General features: G+C 56.9%; 3 protein-coding genes across 3 annotated transcripts; 2 read left to right on the forward strand and 1 right to left on the reverse strand.

The window, feature by feature from the left end:
- Window positions 1–823: 823 nt before the first annotated feature.
- Window positions 824–9,757, forward strand: ESAM (endothelial cell adhesion molecule). The gene is made up of 7 exons (XM_068994883.1): window positions 824–896; window positions 6,256–6,410; window positions 7,662–7,875; window positions 7,952–8,107; window positions 8,276–8,398; window positions 8,504–8,642; window positions 9,024–9,757. Exons 1-7 carry the CDS (start codon window positions 851–853, stop codon window positions 9,370–9,372), a joined length of 1,182 nt encoding a protein of 393 aa, XP_068850984.1. The 5' UTR covers window positions 824–850; the 3' UTR covers window positions 9,373–9,757.
- An 812-nt stretch (window positions 9,758–10,569) lies between these two features.
- LOC138098211 (uncharacterized) lies at window positions 10,570–19,641 on the reverse strand. Its single transcript, XM_068994566.1, has 7 exons — window positions 19,610–19,641; window positions 19,089–19,262; window positions 18,221–18,528; window positions 16,190–16,288; window positions 14,997–15,146; window positions 12,441–12,647; window positions 10,570–10,648 (listed from the first exon to the last, which is right to left on the reverse strand). Exons 2-6 carry the CDS (start codon window positions 19,240–19,242, stop codon window positions 12,441–12,443), a joined length of 918 nt encoding a protein of 305 aa, XP_068850667.1. The 5' UTR covers window positions 19,243–19,262; window positions 19,610–19,641; the 3' UTR covers window positions 10,570–10,648.
- Window positions 19,642–19,805: 164 nt separating this feature from the next.
- Window positions 19,806–25,549, forward strand: SIAE (sialic acid acetylesterase). The gene is made up of 10 exons (XM_068994735.1): window positions 19,806–19,910; window positions 21,556–21,720; window positions 22,793–22,956; window positions 23,040–23,178; window positions 23,264–23,447; window positions 23,735–23,844; window positions 23,929–24,062; window positions 24,266–24,420; window positions 24,499–24,694; window positions 24,771–25,549. The coding sequence occupies exons 1-10, from the start codon at window positions 19,859–19,861 to the stop codon at window positions 25,050–25,052; spliced, it is 1,581 nt and encodes a 526-aa protein (XP_068850836.1). The 5' UTR covers window positions 19,806–19,858; the 3' UTR covers window positions 25,053–25,549.
- Window position 25,550: the final 1 nt, after the last annotated feature.

Consider the following 25,550-nt stretch of genomic DNA (forward strand, 5'->3'; position numbering starts at 1 on the left):
CTACAGAATAGAGGGAGAACAAGGTGAGTTGTCCCAAAGAGCTGCTGCCGAGTCGGAAGCAGCGGATGTAGCAGAGGGTGAGAATGCTGTCAGGGAGAGGGGGGATCCTGGTGGGATCAAGCCAGGTCGATCCCCCAAAGCCTCCTAGCTGCCGGGATCCTGCAATCCTGGCGGCCAGGCTGGATTTACGGGGGGTGGCGAGGGCGAGAAGGGATTAATTCTGCCTCCACCGCCTCCTCCTCCTCCAGCAGTGTCTAATCTCCGCTGGGGCTTCGAGGTCTGACCCTGCTCTGATCGAGGACCGGGATAAACCCTGGCTGAGCCGGGGAGGATCTACCCGGGGCTCCCAAAAACCAGGTAGTCAAAATTGCCCTTTTTTTTGGATATTATGCTTATTTTTCAGGATCGATGCGCTTATCCGGGGGGGGCGGGGGGCTGCACGAGGGTGAGGGATGCAGGACGAGATGTTCCACCCTGCCAGCGTGGGAGGGATGAGAGTGGGGAGGGTTTGGGGCTCCCTGTGCCCCCCAGGGGGGGATAGGGTAACATGTGACATTGAGGTGCCACATTGAACCCACCCTTAATATAAGCAATAATAACCCATATAACTAATTAATAATTGCAAACTGTGGAGGGGGGCGGCTGGAGAGGCGAGAGGGGTTGGACCCCGGGGGGGAAGGTTGGGTCGGACCCCTCGGGGAGGCTTGGGTCGGACCCCTGGGGGAGGGTCCCTGCCCGGGACGGGACACCCACATGGGGTGTGGTGGGATCGGTCCCGCCCCCACCTGCGGGGCCCCGCCCCCGCTGCCCCCGGGCCCCCCCGGCACCTGCTGCGGCGGCGGCTCCGGCCATGGGCGCGCTGCGACGGGCGGCGCTGGCGCTGGCGGCGCTGCTGGGTGAGCCCCGGGGACCCGGGGGGCTCCGGGGGGACGGCGCGGGGCACCGGGGTGGGGCACCGGGAGGGCACCCGCCGAGATGCGGGAGAGCCGGGGCATAGCGGGCAGGACGCGGGAGAGCCTTCGGGGTGCAGCAGGCAGGACCCGGCGGTACCGGCGGCTGCGCCCGGCAAGGCGCGGGGGAATCGGGGGGAACTGCTCGGGACGCGAGGAAGCGCGGCGGGTTCGGGGCAGGACGCGGTGGTACCGGGGGGGCACCCGGCAGGACTCGGGAAAAGCGGGATGCGCCGGGCAGGGCGAGGGAGAGCTTTTGGGAGGGCATCGGGCAGGACCCGGAGATACTGAAGGGGTCACCGGGCAGGATGTGGGAGCAGCCGCAGGCGCCCAGCAAGACACCCGGGAGCCCGGCACCACCAGGCAGGATCCTGGGGAGTTTTAGGGTGGCACCGGGAAGGACCTAGGGGTACTGGGGGCCGGGGTCACAGCACCCACCTGCCTCTGTGCCCCCAGTCCCGATCCCCAGCAGGCAGGTTGGTTGGGGTGGGGGGAATCCATCCCCTCCCCTTTTAGGAGTGCCCGGAGTGGAGAAAATCTGAGTCTTCCCGGGAAAAGCCTTTTGTACCTTGGAGGTGCCAAACAGCCGCTTCCAGCACCCCCAAACCCAAAGCACCCCAATATGGGGACACGCCAGGGACTCCGATGTGAGAGCCCGTTGTTCACCTGCCTGCGTGGCATTGGGCAGGGAAAAATCCATTTGTTTTCCCTTGTTTACTGGTGCTCCACTGCCATCCCAGCTGGTTTTGAGGTGAGGGGTCTCAACCCTTCTCTGTCTGTGGGTTTGTGCCTTCTTCCGCCCCTAATTTCCCACCCTATTTGAGTTTTTTTGGAACTGCCACGGTTCCCAAAGGAAACATCCTTTGGCGTTCCCAGCAAAGGAGAGGCCTTTGGAGAAAGGAAACGGCCCCAGAAACAATGGCAGCGGCGTTTCCTTCCAGCAAAACACTGGGTGGGGGTCCTGGAGCCGCCACTTGTCCCTCCTTGAAGGTTTTCTTCCTTGATAAAAGTTAGTTAAAGGATGTTGGTATGAGGCACAGGGGTGATTCAGTCCTTAAATCCCACCAGTGCTCCTTCGCCACATCCCGATGGCGTTTTTTCCACGGAGTCATGATGGATTCCCACAAAAAAAGTCATGCTTCAGCCCTGGGATGTGACATCATGGGCACTGACAGCTCAAAAATGCAGCAAAAAGACCCTTTTGAACCCCAAATGTGTGTTTTTCCTTTAATTTTGCTTTCAAGCAATCCTTCCTCGTCCCGTGGGATCCTCATGGGATCATGATGGGGGAAAGCAAAATGAGGGATGTTTGCCATCCCTGTTCCCTTCCCAGTCCCTATCCCATCCCAACCGATCCCCAGTCCCAACCCCAATCCCTTCCTCAATCCCATTCCAATCTCATCTCCAGCTCATCCCATCCCATCCCATCCCCATCCCATCTCCGCCTCTGTGTCCCACACCAGGGGTGAAGCACGTTTCCATCTATAGCAAAGTCACATATTATTATTGCATTATTTAATTTTTTTTCCCCAAATTTGGTCTCTCTGGAGGATACGGCACTTTCTGCCCCCCCCTCCCACCCCCGGGGTCGTGAGAAATGCCACTGTGGATTTTCCCAACGGACACTGCTCCACAGCCCGGCATCTCCTATCTGCCCGTTTATAAATAGTCGAAGTTAAGGGAAGAAAAGAAAAAAATCCCCCAAAAATAATCGTTAAAAAAAAAAAAAAGGGAAGGCGACTGGCTGCGTTGCAGCGTCGAGATGCTCCTTGACCTTTTTCCAAGCTTTTTCAAGGGTCCCTTTTCCGGCCAGATTCCCGCTGGGTATTTTAAATCTCAAGCTTGGTCTTTTGGGATTTAATTTGGGTCTGGGTTTCACATGACTCCAGCGCCTTAATCCTATCAACTGGGGTCATCAAACCCCAACCGCCTCCGGGATTTAATTCCCCATACAGTTAATGGTTTAGAGATTTGGGGAGGGGGCTGGAGGGGGAGTTTGCTTTTTAGGGGGTTCAGACTTTGAGTTTGCTTTTTTGGGGTGCCAGAGCTGGAAGCAGCTTTTATTGGGGTGAAATGATGCAATTTTAGATGAGGATGGGGTGATTGATATCGGCACAGGGATTAATGTTGAGATTGCAGGGATTTAAAGGTGATTTTTTTTCCATAGGGAAAAAAATTCAAAGGGAAATTTAGAGCGGGTTGTTTTTTGTTTTTTTTGTCATGGGAAAATTTAAAGTACTTTGGAATGTTAAATTGTAGGATATTTATTCCACATGGGGAAAAAAAATTATAGCTATTTTTAAAGGTAAATTTAAGTCTATTCTGCTTTTCCATATGCAAAAAAAATCCCAGCAGATGGGCTGGGGCGGAGGGAAAACACCCGGGCAGGTGTTTAGCTCAGGGCAGCTGGATAAAAATCCAGGTTCTGAGCCCAAAGAGCAGGCGGGAGGGGCTGAGGGCCCCAGGCCCCCCCGGACGTGTATGAGCACCGCGAGCAGCTTAATTTTTTCGATCTGGTTAAAGCATTAGAGGATTTGGAGCGTCGAGGTGGCCAAAGCCAGAGCTGTGCCAGGGGGTTCGGTCCCGTGCCTGCAGCTCCAGAGCGAGCTCCACCAGCCTTTTTTCGGGTCACATCTGTCTGAGGGGAGGAATTTGGGTGAATTCTGCGAGAAAAAGGGGATTTTGGGGAGCGAGCAGCTTTCGGATCTGGATTCGCTCCCTCTCCCCGATACACTGGAGGGGAGATGATGGAGCTGGGATCTCCTGTTACCACAGGAGTTTAAGGGTGGCAGAGCAAAGCTGCAGCCCCAGAGCACAATGAACATAATTAACAGGGCCATCATTAGGTTTCAGAGTTAACACACCCCGGTTTGCAGTGCCGGGAGCAGCCTTGAGGCACGCGAGGCTGTTTTAGTGCCTTGGGATGGGACAGGAAACCTCTGGCTGATGCCAGAGCATCTTTCCCCTCTCTGGAGTCTGGACTTCACCAGGAATCCCCAGCACCCTTTGGCCCAGCACCTTTTTTGTGCCCAAAAATTCATGCTGATGGAGGAGGTGGGATGAAAAAACCTGGATTTTCCCAGCTGTTGGGGATGCACAGGGGTGTAGAAGCTGTGGAGTCAGTTACCAATGCCATCTGCATCATTAATGAACTATATTATGAATAATATTTTTATTATTATTATTGTCATCATCATCATTATAGTTATCACTCTTTTATGACCATTATTATCATTATAATCACGGTTATAACTGATATTATAATTATTATAACTTACAGTTTTTTTGATTAAATTACAATCATAATTATTCTATAAGGTCTATTACCTATTATCTCTAATACTTCTAAATTACAATAGAATTATTGAATATAATCTATTTTCTTCTGGATTAGCCCAATTTAACAGAATTTTATAATAATGGAGGAGCTGGGCTGAAAACATCTGGATTTTCCCAGCTGTTGAGAATACAGGGATGTTTAGGGGCTGTGCCAGCTGCATAATTAGTGAACTGTATAATTTTGATCACAATTATTAATATAATTATTTTTATTTTTACCAGTATTATCATTATTATGACTGTTATCATTATTGTATTGGAATCATTGTTATAATTATTATAATCACTATTACCATTCTTATTATTATCATTATTAATATCACTTTTATTGTTATTATTCCCACTTTTATAATTATTATTCTCACTTTGATCATTGCTCTCATTATTCTGAGCACCATTATCACTCTCATATCCCCTCTATTATCCCTATTCTTACAAAAATATACCTGTATTTATAACTATTACAAATTATACGTTCTCCATGATCTATTTTATTCTGGAAATTCCAGTTTAATGAGTCGCCATCTCATATTTCTTTCCACACTCTCTAAATATAATACAATTATCTGTATAATTACATATAAACACACTATAATTACCATTATTTTTCCATACCATCTATTGGATCTGATACCACAGCTCTATATAATTAATAAATAATATTATCAATGATCTGGGACCTGCAGGCACCTCCAGCATCTCCCCCCCCGCACACCCTCCAGGATTTAAAGGTTTATGTTCTTAGCCCGGGTGAGCTATTTTTACGCATCCTCACCAGACTGGGCCTGCTTTCTCCCAGTTTTTCACCAGAGAAAGGAAATTTAATTTTTTTTTTTTTTTAATTCCTGAGAAGACTTATCAGCCGGAGCAGAGTTTCCTGCCTGGAGCTGGAAGGCTCCGTCCGGAAACGGCACCAGTGCCTTGCCAGGAGGGGGGATGAACGGATGCGGGAGGAGGCTAAAAATACCCCCCAGCGCCTTGTTTTCCTCTTCCCACCCTGGAAAAATCCAATTACAACCCCTGAGCTCTTAGGGAAAAGTGCGACGTCGTTGAAAGCTCCTAAAATCCTTCAAACCCAGGGTTTTTTTCCCCCCAGACTGAGGATTTGGGATGATGGGGTGGCATCATCCTTTTCCCTCTGTGTCCCAATCTGAAGCATCCCTGGGGCGCTGGCAGGAGCGGGGCCAGCCGGGGTCACGGATCGATGGGCGGATGCAGGGATGGAGCCGCTGGGATGCGGGGCCTCGGTGATGTTCCCCCGGGAAAAACAAACCAACCCCAGCACAAACTCAGCCTTGCCTGAGCCGATTAATTTTGTGGCTGAGCCTTACAGGCAAAGCCGGGGAATGATCTTCCCCCAGGAGCTGAGCATCCCTCTCCGGTCCTCTCCACTCTCACCCCATCACCTCCTCCCAGTGGGGCTTGGGGAGATGCTGGGATGGAGGGGACATGGTGACGAGAGATTGGGATGGGATATTTGGGGTCGAATGAGATGGAGGCCACTCATGGATTATCCCAGTTTAGTGCTGGCAGCAAAAAGGGGGGATGCTGGGGAAAGCTTGTGGGGTGCATATGGGGAGCCCTACAAATAAATCCCATGGGATCTGGTGCAGCATCATGGGGGCTGGGAGTACCCCAATACTGAGCTAAGGGGGGGGTCTGCCTGCTGGAGGCAGCTGTCTCTGGGCTGGAGACTTGGGCCTTGGGATTTCCCAATCCGAGTGTGGGGCGGAAGCTGGAATGGGAGGGAGCAGCAATGTCCTGCATCCTCCAGAGCAGGCAGAAAGCCCTTCCTGTGGCAGGGAAGGACGCAAAATGTTCTCCTGGCCCAACTTCCTGGTGATAACCTGGGATTGTTGTTTTTTGTCTTGAGAATGGGTTTTTTTCTCACAGTCAGTGAGGTTTTGTGGAGAAGTGGCACCTGGGGTTGAGTCACATTCCGGTTTCTTCCCTCTCCCACGGGCAGGTGTCTCCTTGGCCGTGCTGGAGGTGCATGTGGGGACGAGCTTGGTGTTCTCCGTGGAGGGGCAGCAGGCGGTGCTGCCTGCCTGGTACACCAGCAACTCCCTGAACAAGCCCTACGTCACCTGGATGCTGAACAAGAATGCTGGTCCCTTCCAGGTGAGAAGAGGGCAGGGTCTGCAGGACAGGAGATGGAGGGGTCAAGCTGGGAGGTGACCATGGAGGGAGTGCTGGTGGTGCCCATGACGGGGGGAAGATTATGGTGCCCACCATGGGGTGGTGGCCACAGTGCCCATGGTGGAAGGATGCCCATGATGGGGAGGTGGCCATGATGGTGGGAAACTCATGGTGCCCACCATGCAATGTTCATGATGGGATGAAGCTCATGGTGCCCATGCAGGGAAGATGCCCTCAATGGGGTAGTGCCCATGATGGGGGGAACCTCATGGTGGCCCACAATGGGTAAGTGTCCATGGTAAGGACATGGCACCCATGATGGAGAGATGCCCACAATGGGGAGCTGCTCATGGTGGGGACATGCCCATGGGGAGATGCGTGTGGTTCCCGCAGTGGGGCATGCTTGTGGTGCCCAGGGTGGAGAGTTGCTCTATGATGGGGTGAAGCTCACAGCGCCCACCATGGGGAGGTGACCACCATGGAGGACATGCTCATGGTTTCCATGATGGGGACATACCCATGGTGCTGCAATGGGGAGCTGCTTGTAGTGCCTGTAATGGGGTGGTGTCCAATGGGGGAAGCTCATGGTGCCTACCATGGGGGGATCCCCTTGATGGGGGGTGCTCATGGTGATGTGTAGATGCCCACGATGAGGTCACACCCATAGTGCCTGCAGTAGGGAGGAGCTTGTGGTGCCCCACAGCAGGGAAAGACACAAGATGGGGAGAGATCCAAGATGGGGAGATGCCCATACAGGGAGGTGTTTGTGGTGTCCACAGTTGGGAAGTGCTTACAGTGGGGAGTTATTGTGGTCCTCGTGATCAGGAGGTGTCCACGGTGGGGAGGTGCCCCTGAGGGGAGATGCCCATGCTGGGGACACGCACAGGGTGCCTGCAATAGGGAGGTGCTTGTCGTGCTCACGATGGGGAGATAGCCATGATGGACAGATGTCCTCGGAAGATGCTCATGGTGCCCACAATGGGAAAATGCCCACAGTGGTGCCCCTGATGGGGAGATGCTTGTGATGGGACAGTTGCTCATGGTGCCCATGCCCAGCACTTGTGCCTGCAGTGGGGAGCTGCCTGCACTTCCCATGTCCAGGGTGCTCAGGCCGGGTGAAGCTGGAGGGGACTTATGCAGCAACCCCTGCTCTACAAAATGTAGGATTTGGGGGGCTTTTCTCTCCAGCAACACCATCCAGAAGTGAAAACATGTGGTTTTTTCCCTGTGCAGGTCCTGTCATTCCTGGGCGGGGTGCCAAAGGTGGAGGAGACAGATCTGAAGTCCCGCGTGGGGTTCCTGTACTCCATTGTCACCCACAACATCTCGATTTTGATCAACGACACCCGGGAGCAAGACTCGGGTCAGTACATGTGCACCGTCAACGTGGTGGATGACACCATCAGGTTGGAAAAGAACGTCGGCATCATCAACCTCACCGTCCTGGGTAAGGCTGCACCAGTCACCCCGGCTCCCTTGGACCTCCCCACGGTGCCCCTGGGGACTAACATCAGTGCCCACAGTGCCGCCGGCCACCCCCACCTGCCAACTGCACGGCAACGCCGTCGTGGGGGCCAACGTGACCCTGAGCTGCTCCTCCAAGAAGGGGAAGCCCTCGCCCATGTACCAGTGGCAGCGCGAGTCCCCCACCCTGCAGGTCTTCTTTCCCCCTGCCCAGGGTAAGGTGGCATCAGTGTGGGGCCAGGTGGGTGGGTGGGTGGGCTGGAATATCCTGAGAAGGTTCAGCTGGGGGATTCTTTGGCTTCATCCCCTCAACCACTTCCTGCACGAGGAGGTGGAGGGTGCAGGGGTGGCTGTGAGGCAGCACCCAAATTTCTCACCTGCAGACCGGGCCAGGGGCACCCTCAAGCTGACCAACCTCTCCCTGGAAATGTCGGGGGTCTACGTCTGCAGGGCTGAAAACCAAGCGGGTTCTAAGAACTGCAGCATCGTCCTGGAGGTACACTCAAGTGAGTACGTGTCCACAGGGTTGGGGAGGGGGACAGAGTCCCCAGGAGGTCCCTGTGGGAATAAGGGAATAAGGGAATAAGGGAATCTCTGTCTCTCTCTGGCAGCGAGCACCAAAGCAGTCATTGCCGGCGCCGTGCTGGGCTCCCTGGGTGCCCTTGCCACCATCATCTTCTTTGCCCAGAAAGTCGTCAGCTACAGGAGGAAAAAACGTGACAGCCAGGAGGAGGGACCCAACGAGATCAAGTGAGGCGCTCCTCCTGTGGAGGGGGTTCAAATCATCGTTAGGTTTCAGGGTTAATGGGCGAGGAGGGTGTTTCCAGCTCTGGCTCATCATTCCTCAGGTTCAGAGTTGATAGTGGGGAAGAGTTCTTGATCTCTGGCCAGTCATCACTGGGGTCCAGAGGTAACAATCAGGAGGGAAGTTTCCACCTCTGGCCAGTCATTGTTCGGTTTTGGAGTTAATGAGGGCACTTTCCACCTCTGTTTTCCCCTCTTTCCTTTCGTCCCTCTGTTTGGGGGTCCAGGAGGTCTGCACAACCTCACTGCTCAGGGAGGGCATGCCGGGGCAGGGAGTGGAAGGGTTCCCAGAGCCGATCTCTCTCTGATGCTCTCCCCTCTTGTCAGGGAAGACGCCATGGCACCCAAAACCCCGTCGTGGGCAAGGAGCCCAGCTTCAGACACCATGTCCAAAACCAGCACCCTGTCCTCCATCGCTGGCACCCGGCAACCCTACGGAGCCAGACCCCCCTCCGACACCGCCTCCATCCTCACCACCACCGGCAGCTACCGGGGACCCCCAGCCCGGGGAGGGGGGCGGCCCCCCAACCCCTCACCCCCCGCCGTTAACGGGACCCCCCGGCGCCGCCAGGATCCAGCTGCCACCCCGGGGTCGCTGCCCCCCTCCAGCCTGGCACGAGCAGGTGCCGTCCCTGTCATGGTGCCTGCGCAGAGCCGAGCTGGCTCCTTGGTGTGAGCACCCCCCCCAAAACACAGGGGTGCCCTTAGCCAGCCCACCCCGCTCCCTGTTTCCTGGGGTGGTTTTGTCCCTTTTTGGGTTTCCTTTTCTTTGTAACAGATGCCTCGAGCAGCTGGACTCATCGTGGGCCTGTTTAATGGGTGCAGGGGCTCGCTGGGTTTGGAGGGACTGAGTCTCCCCATAAATATCACCCCCCAAACCACCCCCAGCCCCACCTCAGGGGGTCCCCTTCTTATTATTTTTTTTTCTATATCTATATATCAGGTGAGCTGAGGGATTTTTCATAAAAGAGCATTAAAAGTGGGGGGTGGGGTGATGGGGACACACACACACACACTTTTTTTAGGGGTTTTCTGATTAAAAGCTGCTGCACTGCCCAGCACCGGCGCTTTGGGTGAGTTTGTGCGGATTTTGGGGCGGGGATGGATGTCCCACGACCTTCTGGGTGATGTCATAGGGCAGGGTGATGTCACAGTGCACCAGCCAAGGTCCTCAGGGTGAGGTGACATCACGATGCACGTGTTGTCACACCCCCTGGCCGTGATGCCACACCCTGTGTCGGGTGGCACGATGCCACCGTGAGCGTGTGACATCACAGCATCCGACTGATGCCTGTGTGATGCCATACAGGCAGGTCCCGTGTCCGTCAGGGATGCCATGTGTGCCTGCATGATGTCACCGTTACCATGACACGTGCCTGTATGATGTCACACCCACAATCATGCCTAGCAGTGATGTCACACGCAGCGGTGTGATGTCACTCCAGCCATCACTCACACCTGTGTGGTGTCACAGCAGCCGCCACATGTCCGGCAGGGACATCACCGCCCGTCTCCTGGCAGGAGCACCCCGTAAGTCATCTCCCACCCACGAGTGATGCCACGCCACACCCTGTGCACCAGCGTGATGTCACGCCAGCTGTCACACGCTTGGCAGTGATGTCACACGTGCCTGTGCGATGCTGTCACACGTACAGGTGGGACATCCCTGCCCCACACCCCTCCCACCGCTGCCCCGCTGTGACCTCACCGCTCTGCTGGTGACATCAAAAGGCACCAAGGACAGGCCGGGGCTCTGGCAGGGGCGTTTATTGGGGCGGGGGGTCTCTGGGGTGGAGGGGGGCAGCCAGGGACGGGGGCAGGGCCTGGCTGTGGGGGGGCCCCGGGGGACGCATGCGGGGGGCAGGGGGTGAAGCGGGGGCTCCTGGGCCTCGGCGGGCGGCGACGGGGAGGGGGTCGGTGGCGAGGGGTTTCCGGTGAGCAGCTGGCGGCCCCTGCAAGCAAGGAGAGAGCGAGTGGTCAGCCCGGGCCTGGCCCCCCCTGTACCCTGTGCCCCGCCTGCACCTTTATTCCTCTCTGCACCCTGTGCCCTGCCTGTACCCTTCACCCTTCACCCTTCCTGTACCCTGCACCCTGCCCACTCTCTGCGCCCTGCCTACACCCTGCTCTCACGCTGCTCCTGCAGCCTGCACCCTCTCCGTGCCCTCCCCCTGCCCACACCCTGCCCGTGCCCTACTTGCAGCCCGCCCACACCCTGCCTGCACCCTTGTCCTGCCTCCACTGCTGCCCACACTCTGCCCTCACCCAGCCCAGGAACCCGGGGGGTACCGTGCCTGCGCCCCCCTAGGCAGAGCACCATGGCAGAAGGAGGGGAACCTGGCTCCGCTGCTGCCAACCTGCTCAGCCCCCCTAACAAGGCATCCGGAAGGAATCTCTGGGCCCTAAGAAGCTGCACAGCACCGGCATTTGGCAGCTGCCTCCCCACTGCAGCCCTGTGACATCCTCACTGCAGCCCCAGTGCCTCCTCGCTCCATCCTCACTGCAGCCCCATTGAATCCCCGCTGCTTCCTCACTGCATCTTCAGTTTGCTCCCCTCACATCCTCACCGAATCTCTGTTGCTTCCCCACTGCATCCCCAGTTCATCCCCACCACATCGTCACTGCATCCCCTTTGCAGCCCCACTGCATCCTCACTGTGTTCCCACATTGTCCCCACTGGATCGTCACTAAATCCCCACTGCATCCTCAGTTCCTTCTCATCCCAGCCCCACTGAATTCCTTCTCCATCGTCAGGGCATGCTCACTGCATTTTCACTGAATCTTCAGTGCATTCTCACTGCATCCCCTGTGCTTCCCCACCACATCTCAGTTCTGTTCCCACTGTACCCTCAGTTCATCCCCACTGTGTCCCAGCTGAGTTCCAGTTCCATCCCCGCTACATCCTCAGTTCATTCCCGTCGCAGCCTTGCTGAATCCCCACCACATCCTCACCGCATCCTTCTCTTCCTCCCCACCGCATTCCCACTGCCTCTTCAGTTCATCCCCACTGCATCTTCACTAAACCCCCACTGCATTCCCGCTCCATCCTCACTGCATCCCAGTCTCATCCCAGCTGCATCCCGGTCTCATCCCGGCTGCACCTCCACCAGCCCCGCCACACTCACGTGGCCGAGCCGGCAGCACGCCCTCCCCGCCGCTAACCCCAAACCAGCCTTGCCGGTATCCGGGGCCACGCCGCGCTCACGGCACCGGCACGGGGCACGGGGCACGGCCCGGGCACGGCGCAGCCACCGCCCGGGGCTCCAATGCCACGCGGCCTCGGCACCGTGGGCGCTTTTTAAATTTACCTTTTCCTGCCAGGAGACTGTGACACAGGCTTTTAAAAATAGCATGTGCTGAGGCGAGGCGCTCGGGGTGGTGTTGCTAAGGGAGAGATTCAATCCAAATCTAGGGCTGCGCCTTCCCATCCTACTTCCCATCCTTCCCAACTACTACGGCGCGCACCCAAAATTAGGGCAAGGCAGGGGCTGCCTGCCTGTGTGCTTCCATCTCCTGGGAGGAAAAACCCCTTCTCCATCCCGAATCGGTGCGGGGAAGGATGCTCCATCCCAAATCTGCGCGGGGAAGAATGCTCCATCCCAAATCTCTGCAGGGAAGGATGCTCCATCCCAAATCAGCTTGGGGAAGGATGCTCCATCCCAAATCAACACAGCAAAGGACGCTCAGAGCAGCATCCTTGTAGAAATGACCCAGTTTTGGGGGGAAGAAGCGGGATTTGGGATGTACCTAGTCGCCGTTGCGGAGGTCGCCGCCGCGGGTGCTGTTGGCGCACTCGGCGTCCTTGGTTTTCCGATCAATCTCACCCCCTTTGATCTTCTTGCGGGTCATATGGCCACGGAAACTAGCCTGGATCTTGGCAGCTGCCGCGTTGGCATCAGGGTCGTCCAAAGGGATGTCCAGGATGTCCTCGTCCAGCTTTGTGCAGGCTCCCTCCTGGCGGTGGCAACGGCAGGGTTACAGCTGGTGGGACCTCAAAGAGCGCAGCCCCCTCCCCAAATGAATCCATTCAAGAAGGTCCTAAATGAGCCCCTGTTCTAAAAATTAGGGGGAGGGGTGCTAAAAATTAGGTTTACTAGTCAAAAATTAGGGTCCTTTGCTAAAAATGAGGGGTTTTGCTAAAAATCAGGGTCCCTTGCAGGTGTCTTGGGGAAAGTGCAACCAAAGCTGCAGGTGGGGGAAGATGCTTCACCTCCTGCTCATCCCTAAATCCCACCCTGGACTACACGGCTGCAGGAAGCCAGACTCCAGCCAGGGTTATGATGCAGGGAGAGGAGAATTCATGGGATCCATGGGAGCAGAGGATGGGTTCTGGGGGGTATTTTTGGCACGGAGCTGGGGGCCATGCTGCACAAAATGAGCTGGTCATGCCTCAGTTTCCCTTTCCTTTGCAGCCTGTTGCATCCTCCTGCATCCCTCCTCAGAGCTTTGGTTGAAAACACCAGGAGATTTGGGGAAGGAGTGATGCCAGAAGGGAGGAAAAGCCCCAGCAAGGACAAATCACTGCAGCCCATTCCCCTCCTGCCCCATCCCACCAGAGCTGTTGGACTCGGCACCAAGTTCAACAGGGAAAAAAATATGGGAAAATGAAATGAGGTGGAAATGAGCTGGCATTGGATGATCCAGTGCCTGCAGCTGTGAAGGTGAAGCCTTTTTGTTGCCCCACGAGCACTTGAAAGGACTTAAAGGAGTTTTGGGGGGCTTATTTGCAGATTTGGAGGGGGGGAGGAAGCTCATCCTGTTGGAGCATGCCATGGCTCCACGAAGTTGCTCGGCTAGTTTTACCATTGTGAAAGGTGAGGATGGGTCCAAGGTGGAAATGATATGTCCAAGGTGGAAATGATATGTCCAGGGTGGAAATGTTATAGCCAGGGCTGGAAATCCTATAGCCAGGGGAGAAATCCTATAGCCAGGGGAAGGAAATCCTATATCTAGGAAAGAAAGCCTATATTCAGGAGAGAAATCCTATATATGCGGAGGTGGGGGCAGAACAACCTATAACCAGGGGAGAAATCCTATATACAGGTGGGAGAAATCCTATATACAGGTGGGAGAAACCTATATCCAGGGGAGAAATACTATATCTGGAGGAGGGAATCCTATAGTCAAGAGAGAAAACCTATACATGAAGGGGCATATCCTATATCCAGGCAAGAAATCCTATATCCAAGAGAGAAATCCTATATTAAGGGAGAGGAAATCCTATATCCAGGGGAGAAATACCATATAGAGGTGCAGGAAATCTATATATGCAGGGGCATTTCCTATATCCAGGGGAGAAATCCTATATTCAGGGAAGAAATTCTGCATACAGGTGGAAGAAACCCATATCCAAGTAGAGAGATCCTGTATATATGTGGGAAAAAAACATATATTCAGGAGAAAAAAATCCTACATCCAGGGGAGACATCCTATATTCAGGGGAGAAAACCCATATGCAGGGGGCCATATCCTATATTGATGGGAGAAATCCTATATCCAGCGGAGAAACACCATATCCATGGGGTGAAAACCTCTATGCAGGAGATGAAAACTTGTATCTAGGGGAGAAATCCTATATTCAGAAGGAGAAATCCTGCATGTGAGGGAAGAAGTCCTATACATAGGGGAGAAATCCTATATCCAGGCAAGATAAATCCTATATCCAGGGTGGGCTTTGCCTCTTTGGAGGTGCCCAGGAGGAGAGATGGGGGCTTTTCCCTGTGCTGCTGTCTTAGCAGGAGGGGGAAAAGGGGGAAAAAAGTGGAGAAAAGGGATTAAAAAAAAGGGGAAAGGGGGGAAAAAGGGGGAAAGGGGCAGGAAAAGTCAGGGGATCAGGGGCAAAGGGGAAAAGGATGTGGTTTTCTGCCCAAGCCAGCTGGTGGCCAGGAGGGAGGAGAGAGAGGTGCAACCCCAATTAAGCCCTTTATCCATAAGCAACCCCCGATCCCACCTGTAGAGCAATTGTGGGGCTGGGGGAAGCAAAAGCTCCATAAAAGCTGGATTCGAGGCCAGGGGGGTTTTCCTCCGTGGGCTGTGGGGTGCAGGATGCTGGCCGTGCTGTGGCCCCGGCGGGATGGATTCCGAACTGGTGCGAAGCAGGAGTGGGGATTTGGTGGGGGGCTGGGGGGAAGAAGGGTCTGGGGGGGAGGGGGTCGCGGAGTTGGTTGAGCTCTTGGGTGCAGCACCCATCGCACCCCCCGCCTCCACCACCCCAAAAAACCCCCCGGCCGCCCCCAGAGCGGAGCAGCAATAAGGGAGGAAAGGCAGGAGCGGGTGCTGGGGGCTCGGGGAAGGGGCACCTACATTGCAGCAGTCCATGGCGGAGGGCGGGTGGGCGGCCAGCGGCGGGCGAGGGGCTCCGGCAGGATCTCGCTTCCCCGGCAGCTCTCCCGGCGCAGGTGGCAAGTTGAGCGGAGCCGCTTGCCTACGTAATGCGCTTTCCTCCGGGCGAGCCTATCAGCCCGACACCCCTGCCAGGCTTTTGGGGGGGAAGGAGGGGTGCCTTATTTTTTTTTTTCCTCCCTTTCTCCTCTTCTTTTTTTTTTTTTCTCTTTTTTTTTTTTTTTTTAATTTTTTTTTTTTTATTTTCCCTCCTCCAATTTTATTTCGCAGCCTCCAACTCCCTCCTAACACTTAAAGGAGCCGGCAGCTCGCCTCAGAGTTTCGTGGAACACAACATCACATGCAGAGGATGGGAGCCAAGATGTGATGAGGCTTGCCCTGGGCGTGGAGGGTTTTTTGGGGGGCAAAGCTATAACAAATGGGGGTACTGGGTTCGTTTTGGGGGGGTACACTACCCACAGCGATGCTGGAGGCAGGTTTTACCCCCTGGCTTGGTTTGCACGGGGGGGAAAAAACCTTTTTGACCCACTTAGGACTTGGTCCTGAAGGAGGGTGAGGATGATGAGGATGAAGATGGTGAGGAAGGGTGGGCATGGTGGGACACTGCATCCCACCGAGCACCCGCAGAACCCTGGGGGTGATGTGGCCAACTGCAGGCTCCAAGCAGAGGAGTGGGCTCCACTTCTGGGGTCTGGGGGTCCCTTCCCCACTCACAGGAGCATCTGAACCCCCATATTTGGGGTGTTCTCCAAGCAGACCTGCAGTCCCAGCCACTTCCACAGCCCTTGGTGCTCCCTGCAGACCCTGCTCCTGCCCCTGGACCACGCCGAGGTGCTGGGACTGGCAGGGTGAGCCGGGGTCCCCCAGGAAAGAGGAGGGACCCCCAGGGCAATGCAGGGGGCTGCAGCCCACAGCCCCCCCATCGCCTGCCTCGCTCGCCTCTAATCCGGGTTTGGGGGTTGCTAAGCAACTGCATAAGTCGCCCGTGGGCTCTGCGCCGATGCTGCTCCAGCCAGCCCCCAAAACACGGCGTGGCCCCCCCCAAGGCAGGCACCAGCACCCCCCGACCCACCTGCACAGTCAGGCCCCACCGGTTCTCCCTGGCCAAGTTTGTTCACAGGGGTTCTCCTTCTTGGGGGCCTGGTGGCACTGACCTTCCTCTTTGCACCACCACCACCACCATCATCATCATCATCATCATCATCATCATCATCATCATCATCATCATCATGCCTGTTAGCATCCCTGTCCCACTGGCATCACTGTTTCTGGCACTGGAACAGGCACTGTCCCCACTGTTGTCCCCATACCTGACCTCATCCTCATCACCTCCAGCACATTCTCCATCTCACCATTGTCCCTGTCCCCATCTCTATCACCACCCTACTCATGATCCCCAACCCATTTCTTGTCCCCATCCTCCTCACAAGGCCAATCCCCACCCCCATTCCCAGCTTCAGCCTCACCATCTCTCTCCCTGTCCCCACCCCCATCATCACCCTCATCCCTGTCCCTATCCTTGGCCCTGTCCCCTTCTGAATCCCCATCCTTGCTGTTCCCATTCCTATCCCAGCTCCATCTCTTTCTCCAAGGCCATTCCAGCTGGGTGCAGGTGGTGGCACCTCTTGCCCCCTGACACCCCAGGACACCCACACATCCCACTCCCCATCCCAGGCACATCCTACCACTGTCATCTCCCTCAACTTCACCCACACTTGGAGGTTGATGGGGGTCACCCCTGCCCCAGCAGCAGCCAGGCACCCGAATTCCCTCTTGGGAAATGCTCTCAAGCATCCCTCAAACTCCCCTGGCAGCCACTGGCACCCCGCTCTCCCGACTGGAGCCACTTTTCCACCGTCACTTCTTCCCACCAGCACGGCAGGGTGGGGGGGATGGGAATAGCTCTGCTCCAGAAAACCCCGCTCCAGCTTCCAGGAGAAGCCTTGGCAGCTCTGCTGGGATTTTTTCATGGGAAGAGATCCTTTTCCCTGGTTTTTAGACCCTCCAGATCCACCACTGCCTTGCTCCAATGAGAGAAGACCGGGTGTTTTGGGCGAGTTAAGTGGGAAGGGTTTTTGGGGTGATTCATCTATCAGGGATCTGGGAAGTTAGCCCCAAAATCAGGATTAGTCCCTCAATTAGTCCCCAAAATCTGCTCCATCCGTGGCACCCCGGTCCTGGCAGAGCCGCCGAGCGCCGCCGTCTCCCGCAGGCTGCGGCTGCGGAGGAGGGACGCGAAATGCCAGAACATTTCTAATCATTAATGGCGGGTTTTGAGCCTGTTCCAGCCTCTGCATTTTTCCTCCCTGGACCCCTTCATCTGGACGTTGCTTTTTCAGGTGCTCCAGCACCTCCAAAATTTGAATTCCAAGGAAATAACTCAGATTTTGGAAGGGGAGAACGGGAAGTGCAGCTGGCGAGACCCGCTGAGAACATCCCGCCGTCGTGGTTGGAGATGGTGGCATAGAGGTGTTAAAAAATCCTTTAAGAAAAAGGAAAAAATCCTTAAAAGCAAAGGGAATTGGATGCTGGAATGATGCCCTGGGCGGGCAGTGTTGCCGGCTGCTGAAGCAGGAGCCGGCAGCCGGTGAGGCGGTGCTGGAGGGGGGGGGGGTCAAGGCGTAGCTGGCTGGCATCAGCCCCGGCACGGGGTCCCCGCCAGCTTTTTTTTCCCCATCCCTCCTTCCTGTTTTTCCCGGGGGAGCCGCTGTCATGCCCCGTGCCGTGGGCGAGCACCACATATGGCGAGGGAAAACAGGAAAGAGGGGGGAAAAACGGGGTGAGCATGGAGGGGGGGGGGTTCAGTCCCCTCCAAAAACAGAGCAGCCGGCTTCGACGCAAACCCCGTCACTTTTTGGGGGGGATTTTGAAACCACGCTGGGTGGGAAAATACGAATTTCACAGGTAGGAATAGGATTGGGGGGGGCCCTTTCGTGCACCCCAAAATTCCATGGAGGTGTCTCAGCTTATGGAGCGGGGTAGGAGAGGAGCAATGTCACATCATTCCTTCACGCCGGGATGTTATGAAGTTTCTTCCAACCTCCAGGGATGCAGGGGCCTAAATATAGAGGCTAAAAATATCATCCCGTGCTCAGCTCAGCCCCAAACCCAGGATTTTTCGGGGAGAAATCTCAGGTGATTGGCGCTAATAACGGCGGGGACCTCGTTAATAAAATTCCTCATTAAAACAGCACCACTGGGGTGGGATGGAAGTGCAGCATCCACCCACGGGAAAAGGGCAGGAGCCAGGGGAGGACCAAGGGGGTTTTTTTGGGTTTGGGGTTGGATGGTGGGAAATGGGGGATTTGGGGCGAGTGCTGCGGTTGCGTCTCCGGAGAGGTGTCCCAGTTCATGAGGGTTATGGGGACGGGCTCCCCTTCGGCTCCTCTCCATGCATTTTGGGACAGAATCACGGCGATCCGGAGCTGTGCGTGCTGCCTGCTTCCCCTGGTGCTGCGTGCTCCCCCTCCGTGTCCTTGGCCTCCTTCAGGTCCTGGAGGAAAGACAAAAATTTAGACAATGTGGCACAAGGGTGGCAGGGACAGGGTGGAAGCAGGGACCTAGTGCAGCTCCTGGCACCTCAGATTCTCTGGAGGGGCCTGGAGCGGAGGGCAGCGTACCTGGGAAGGGGGCCAGGTGAGACGGTCGTCCTCCAGCATGGCTCCCCACGCCACCGGGTCAATGGCACCAGCTGGGGAAGGAGGAGGCTTGATGCCACGTGCAATGGGCACCTGGTGCCACGAGTTATGGGCACGTGGGACAGGCACAACATCCTGGGTGATGGGCAAAAATGGAAGGCTTGATGGCCATAGGTGATGGACATGTGGGACAGGCACAACACCATGGGCAATGGGCACAGGGGGCAGGTTTGATGTCCTGGGTGATGGGCAGACGGGAGAGACCTGATGCTGTAGATGGGGGTCACATGGGGCAATGGAGATGTGGGGCAGGCCTGACGCCCTGGTGACGGGCACACGGAGCAGGCTGGGCAGGCAATGCAGCGCGGGGCAGGAGATGGCAAGGCGGGGGTGGGTGCTGGGCAAGGCCACTCACCCTCTCTCTGCTCCAGCAGCTTTTGGAAGTACTGAGCTGCAAAGGCCACCACGTCGGTGGGCTGCTCCCGCAGCACTTCCCGTGCCAGCCCTTCCAGCAGGTTCCGGAAGCCGGCGGGCACCCTCATGTTGATGCTGGCAGAGGCAATGGACATGGCCACCTCTCCCGGACCGCCTGCAGCGGCACAGCCCGGGATTACCCACAGCCCCCGGTGCCACCGGGCACCGCCGGGACTCGAACCCGCGGACCCACGTCTGCGGGAGCCAGGAGCCGCCGCTAGGGGGCGACACGCTCCTTGCCCCTCCGCGCACGCGCGCCGCCGCCCCTCGCTGCGCGCGCGCGGCCTCGGCCTGGGCGGGGAGAGCGGGCGCGAGGGGGCCCCGGTCCCCTCCCCCCCGTGTCCCCCGGTCCCCTCCCCCCCGTGTCCCCCGGTTCTCCCCCCCCGCCCCCCCCCGCAGCCCCGCAACCCTCGGCCCCGCGCTCCCGGTTTTGCCCCTCGGCCTCTCCCGTCAGTCCCGGACCGGGCCGCGCCGGCGCTTCAGGCCGCGGTGCGGACGCCGTCGCTTGGCAACCGCCCCCCCCCCCCTCCCGGCGGCGCGTGCACGGGCCACGCCCCCGCGCGTCGGGCCCGCCCGCGGGGCGGGGCGGGGGCGGTGGAGGCCCGGGGGTACCGGGGTGTAACGGGGGTACCGGGGTGTAACGGGGGTACCGGGGTGTACCGGGGGGCACCGGCGGTCTCGGCGCCCTCACAGCCCCTTGTCCCCCTCAGGATGGCGGCGTGGGCCCTGCTGGCGCTGCTGGCCCTGGCTCCGGCGGCGGCAGGTAAAGGGCCGGGGAAGGTCAACCTCCGACCGCCCAGCCCCGCGGGCACCCTCTGCAGCCTGCCCCGAGACCCCCCCCAGACCCACCTCGGGGCGCTTGGCACCGTCAGACCCCTTGGCATGGCAGCAGCCCGGCTCCGATGCCCGTGGAATTCCCTAAGCTCCCCCAAGCCCTGATTTGGTGCCCTTTGCGCCTTTCCGAGCCTCTTATGTGCACTGGCACCTCCCCAGCCCTGCGTTTTAGGGTGCCCCTCTTGGCACCCCCCGCAAACCCCCCCAGCCCCACTGTGATACCCCTTGAACCCCAGACCCTCTTTGATGACATTGGCAGTACTCTGAGCCCCACTTTGGGGCCCTTGGTGCCCTCCCAGCCCCACCGCGATGCCTTTGGCTTCCCCCTTAGGCCAGTTTTGATGCCCTTGTCACTGCCAACCTCTCTTTCACACTCTTTGCACCCCCAAGCTCTGCTTCAGTGCCCTCTGCACTCCCAGAGCCCCAGTTTGATGCCCTCTGCACCCCTTGAGTCCCACTTTGATACCCTTCACACCCCCAGCCCCTCCCCAACGCCCTTGGCCCAGCACTGCTGCCGTGGGACGATGCTTTACGTAAGGTGGGAGCCACATGCGGCTCCTCAGTGGTGTCTCGTGGGCTCTCCTCCCTTCCCTCCTCCCTTCTTCTCCCTTCCCTCCTCCCAGCTGCTTTTTATAGCCTCCACTCTTCCCTGGCGTCTCAGTTTTAATTTTTTTTTCTCCTCCGACTTGTTTTTATATAACTCCCAGAGCCTCGTGGCATGAGGCAGTGGGACCAGCGATGCAGCTGACTCCTGAGGGGCTGAGGACGCCTTGCCTTTCCTTTCCTTTCCTTTCCTTTCCTTTCCTTCCCTTCCCTTCCCTTCCCTTCCCTTCCCTTCCCTTCCCTTCCCTTCCCTTCCCTTCCCTTCCCTTCCCTTCCCTTCCCTTCCCTTCCCTTCCCTTCCCTTCCCTTCCCTTCCCTTCCCTTCCCTCTCCCTTTCCCTTTCCCTTTCCCTTCCCTCTCCCTTCCCTTTCCCTTTCCTCTCCCTTTCCTTCAGCCCAGCCTAGGATGAGCTGTGGAGGAGATGAGGCTCCATGAGCTCTGATTTGGTCAATGGAGGTCTCAGATCACGCCTCAAATGTTGCTCCTGACCCCCTTTTCAAGCATGATTTTCTTTTCACACTGCAAAAATGGGCCTTTTGGGGGTGCCAGGGCTGAGCCTTCTGTCCCCACAGAAGGTGCCCTTGCCAATGCTGCACACCCAATGTTTCCCATCCCACCCCCTGACAAACTTTTTTCCATGGGAAAAATACATCAGAACATTTATTAGCAAGGCTGGGTTGGGAGAGACACTCCCATGCTGTTAACAGAAGAATTTTTACCAAAGTCTGTATCCAAATCCATGTAATACAAGCTATAACATGCTCCCTGTGCTTTGGGAGGCAAATTCCCTCTTGTGGACTTTAAATTCTGCCTCTTCCTCAGCTCTGTGGGGATTTTAACCACCTTAAGGCTGACCAGAAAGCTGTAAATTAAGAGGGATCTCAAATAATCTGTATTTAAGAGGGGATCAGAGGCCATGGAAAGGGTGTTTTCCTCTCGGAGCTGATGTTTGCACTGTTTGCTGATTCCAGGGGGAAGGCTCAGCTTTGCCTCCTACTATGGTGACCACATGGTGCTGCAGAAGAAGCCGTCAGGGGCTGTGGTGTGGGGCCACGGGGAGCCAGGGGCCGTGGTCACCGTGATTCTCTCAGGGGCCGGTGGCCTCATCATCATGGAGAAAACAGCACAGGTTAAAGGTCAGTCCCAGGCCTTCACTAGAAACTGAGGGTGATGGTTTTGGTGGCCCAAGAATTTGCCTGAGCCCGAATCGGAGCTGATGGTGGGGTGAGACAGGGTTTGTCACCACCCTGAGGTTTGTCACCACCCTGAGGTTTGTCACACTGCTGCCCTAGGGCTGCAGAGGTGGTGGTGACATCTCCAGTTCGTGCTTTTCCCTCTCCAGGAGACCTGGGGGGGTTCAGCCCTTCCCCTCCCCACCGGCGCCAGCCTTTGCTCACTTTGGTTCCCAGTAGCGGATCCCGTGGGCGCCCAGCGGGAGCCGAGCTGCTGCTGGAGTGGGTGGCACTGCACAGGCTTGAGCCGAGCGATGAGGCTGTGGAGGGGAGAAGGGGAATTTAGCTTCTCTCCCTGTCTAAACCATGTCTGAAGAATTTCCAGAGCACTCCTGGCTTCTTTTTCAATCTATGACCCCTTGGAGGATCCTGTGGGGTCTTTAAGCCCCAAAGGATGGTGCCTGTGCAAGCAGAGCCTTCCTTGGGGCTGGGAGAGCCCAGGGGCACCTCAAATCCCAGCTACCTCACTGCCTCAAGAGTTGGGGGGGAGCTCATCACCTTTGAGGGGTGAAAGTGCTGGCCAAGGGCACCTCCATAAGCTGAAGAGCCTGGAGGTGTCTTGTGGGAGAGCAACAATCCAGGAGATCTGCAGGATCCAGCCAGAAAATCCACTCTTAAGCTCTAGCAGAATATCTTTACGCTTCGATTCGGCGCCTCTAAAATTAACCAGAGACATCTCAGTGTCACACACACCAAGCTGCTCCTGTAATCCCAGTTCCTCCCAGCAGCTTCTGCTCTGACACACATTTGTTTTCCAGATTTTCTTTTTTAACCCCTTAATTCCTGCAGGAAGAAGGTCCCTGTGATGGCAGAGATCTTCCGAAATCCATTTCCCCAACCCGTCTTTGTGGTGGGGAAGCTTTACCCTGTTGCCTGTCCTTCCCCACTCATTGTTGGCCGCTCATCCAACATCTTGGCAAAGGTCTTGAGGCCTTCATAAGGGTGGTGGAAGATAAGAATCATCCTCTTCCTCCAGGACCTTCTAGGACATGGACAACTGTCCTGGACCCAGTGGATCAGGGTGGTCCCTATGCACTGACAGCTGAGCAGGGCTTGGAGAACGTGACCCTGCGGGACATCTACTTTGGAGACGTGTGGCTTTGCAGCGGGCAGAGCAACATGGCAATGACGGTCCTGCAGGTAAGGCCCCCCAGCACAGATCAGGCAGGATCAGGTAGGGATCAGGCAGGGAAGTGCTTTGCCTGCTCCTGCCCCTTCTTCAGGTGGCCAATGCCAGCCAGGAGCTCGCCATGGCATCTCGCTATCCCTACGTCCGTATCTTTGCTGCGGCGCCTGCCCGCTCCGACGTTGAGCTGGAGGACCTGGAGCGGATCGACCTGCCGTGGTCCATTCCAACGGCTGGTGAGTGCAATGGGCCTCCAAAAGAGAGCTTGGAAATGGCTTTTCCCCCACTTTTTCCCTTTGCAGCCTGCTGTTTCTTGAGCAGAAAACCTGGGCCACGGGAATTTCACCTACTTCTCGGCCGTGTGCTGGCTGTTGGGGCGCTCCCTGTATGAGGCTCTGGGTTCCCCCATCGGGCTGGTGGAGGTGGCCTGGGGGGGGACCCCCATCGAGGCCTGGTCCTCCCGCCGGGTTCTGCAGGCGTGTGGGCTCCCGGAGGACACGGGGAGGTGAGAGAAGGTGCTGTGGAAACAGCTCCTGCTGCGTACCAAGCTACTTTTGGGGAGTATCGTCATCCCTTCCCACCCCACCTCCTCTCCTGAAGCCTCACTGCCCCCTCTGTGCATCCTCATGCCCCCTTAGGATAAAATCCCCTCCCATGCCAAGAGCATAAGGCACATCTGGGTGGGTAAAGGGGGAGAGGAGGGACCCCAGAGCTCCCTTTGGCATGGTGCTTGCTTTAACTTGAAGCCTGCCTTGTGCTTTGCACCCCCTTAAGCCTAGCTTTGTCTTCCAGCACCTCCCCACATCAGCATCTCTCTGGCCCACGAACGCCCTCCGTGCTCTGGAACGCCATGATCCACCCGCTGCTCAACATGACCCTGCGGGGTGTCGCTTGGTACCAGGGTGAGCCCCCATTTCTCTCCCCAGGGGTGGAGCAGCCCCCGCTGTCCCACCAAGCTCTCATAAGCCCTTCTTTCTGGGGGACAGGTGAGGACAACACCCTCCTGCACACAGACCAGTACAACTGCACCTTCCCTGCACTCATTGCCGACTGGCGCCGGGCGTTCCACGCTGGATCAGCCGGACAGACGGAGCAGCTTCTGCCCTTTGGCTTTGTGCAGGTGTGGGAGGGTGAGAGGCAGGGCCCCCACGATCCTGTGGGGATACCCAGGGGGGCTTCACACACTGGAGGCCACTTCCACGTTGGCAGAGGATGCTGTAAACACATGGATGCATCCTGCCACGTGCTGAAAATCCCATGCAGGGACTGCAGTGGCCAGTTTTGGGAGCTGAGCCACTCCCCCATTTTCCCTGTGACTCCCAGCTGTCCACCTACCGCCGTCGGAGTGCGGACGACAGCTTTGCCCGGCTCCGCTGGCACCAGACAGCCGACCTGGGGGTTGTTCCCAATGCCAGGATGCCCAGCACTTTCATGGCCGTCGCCATGGATCTGGGCGATGAGCACTCTCCCTATGGCAGGTGAGTCCTGGGATGGGGTGAGGGTGTAGGGATGGAATTTTTGGGTACCAACCCCATCTTCCTCCTCTTTCTCGGCAGTATCCACCCCCGGGACAAGCAGAACGTGGCGCACCGGCTGCTGCTGGGTGCCAGGGCTGTGGCATACGGGGACAAGGACCTCGTGTTCCAGGGACCATATCCCACCCGGGCTGTCCTGGAGGTGACCAGGGGGCTGCTGAATGTCACCTACAGCCAGGAGCTCATCTGCCGTCAAAGGGATGCACAGGCGTTTGAGGTGAGGGGGTGGGAAATCCTCCCCAGAGAGCTGGGAAAGGGAAGGCAACACTGATAGGGGTTTCTCCCCTCCCCAGGTGTGCTGCTCCAGCCAGGCATCCCTGTGCCAGTGGCTGCCGGCACCGGTGGTGGCAGTGGGGTCCCGCACGGTGACGCTGGCCCTGAGTGGCTGCAGGACGCTGGTGCTGGGCCTGCGCTATGCCTGGGCCGAGTGGCCCTGTGAGTACCAGGCCTGCCCCCTCTACAACCCCCAGGGGCTGCCTGCACCCCCCTTCCTGCTGGACACCCTCCCTGCAGGGAATGCTGCCGGAGGGAGGGAGCTGCTGCTCCTCCCCGCCTCCAGGTTCCCCCTAAATTAGGGAGTTGAGTGAGTTCAGGCCTCTGGCAAAGCACTCATGGCTCCTGGCACTGTCCCTTCCCAAGCCAGGAAGAGGCTTGGTTACTACCTTATTAATTAAACAACTTTTCAGCTCCTCTTTGGACTCCAGCCAAGGCTACAGGGTCGGGGGAGGGGGAAAAAGCCAATTTACAATTAAATATATGAAAAATTATGTAAGGACAAATTAAATATATGGAAAATGATGTAAGCAGCAAGACACACCAGTGGGAGCTGAGCCCCTCACTGCTGCTCCCTTGCTCACGGAGCTGGTCCTGGCCCCCCAGACACCCCATTTCTCTGGGCACGGACTGCTGATCCCCAGGGTAGGGTGCTCACAGGATCCAGGGATCAGCTTCCAGCTGCAGGGTGGAGACAGGGAGAGAGGAGCTCTGCCAAAAACCCACAGCTAAACACTAAGGCTGGGCTGTGACTGCCTTCCACCACCCTCTCTTAATAAACAGTTAGTAAACCACCTCAT

Source organism: Aphelocoma coerulescens, chromosome 24 (genome assembly GCF_041296385.1).
Source record: "Aphelocoma coerulescens isolate FSJ_1873_10779 chromosome 24, UR_Acoe_1.0, whole genome shotgun sequence".
NCBI lineage: Eukaryota > Metazoa > Chordata > Aves > Passeriformes > Corvidae > Aphelocoma > Aphelocoma coerulescens.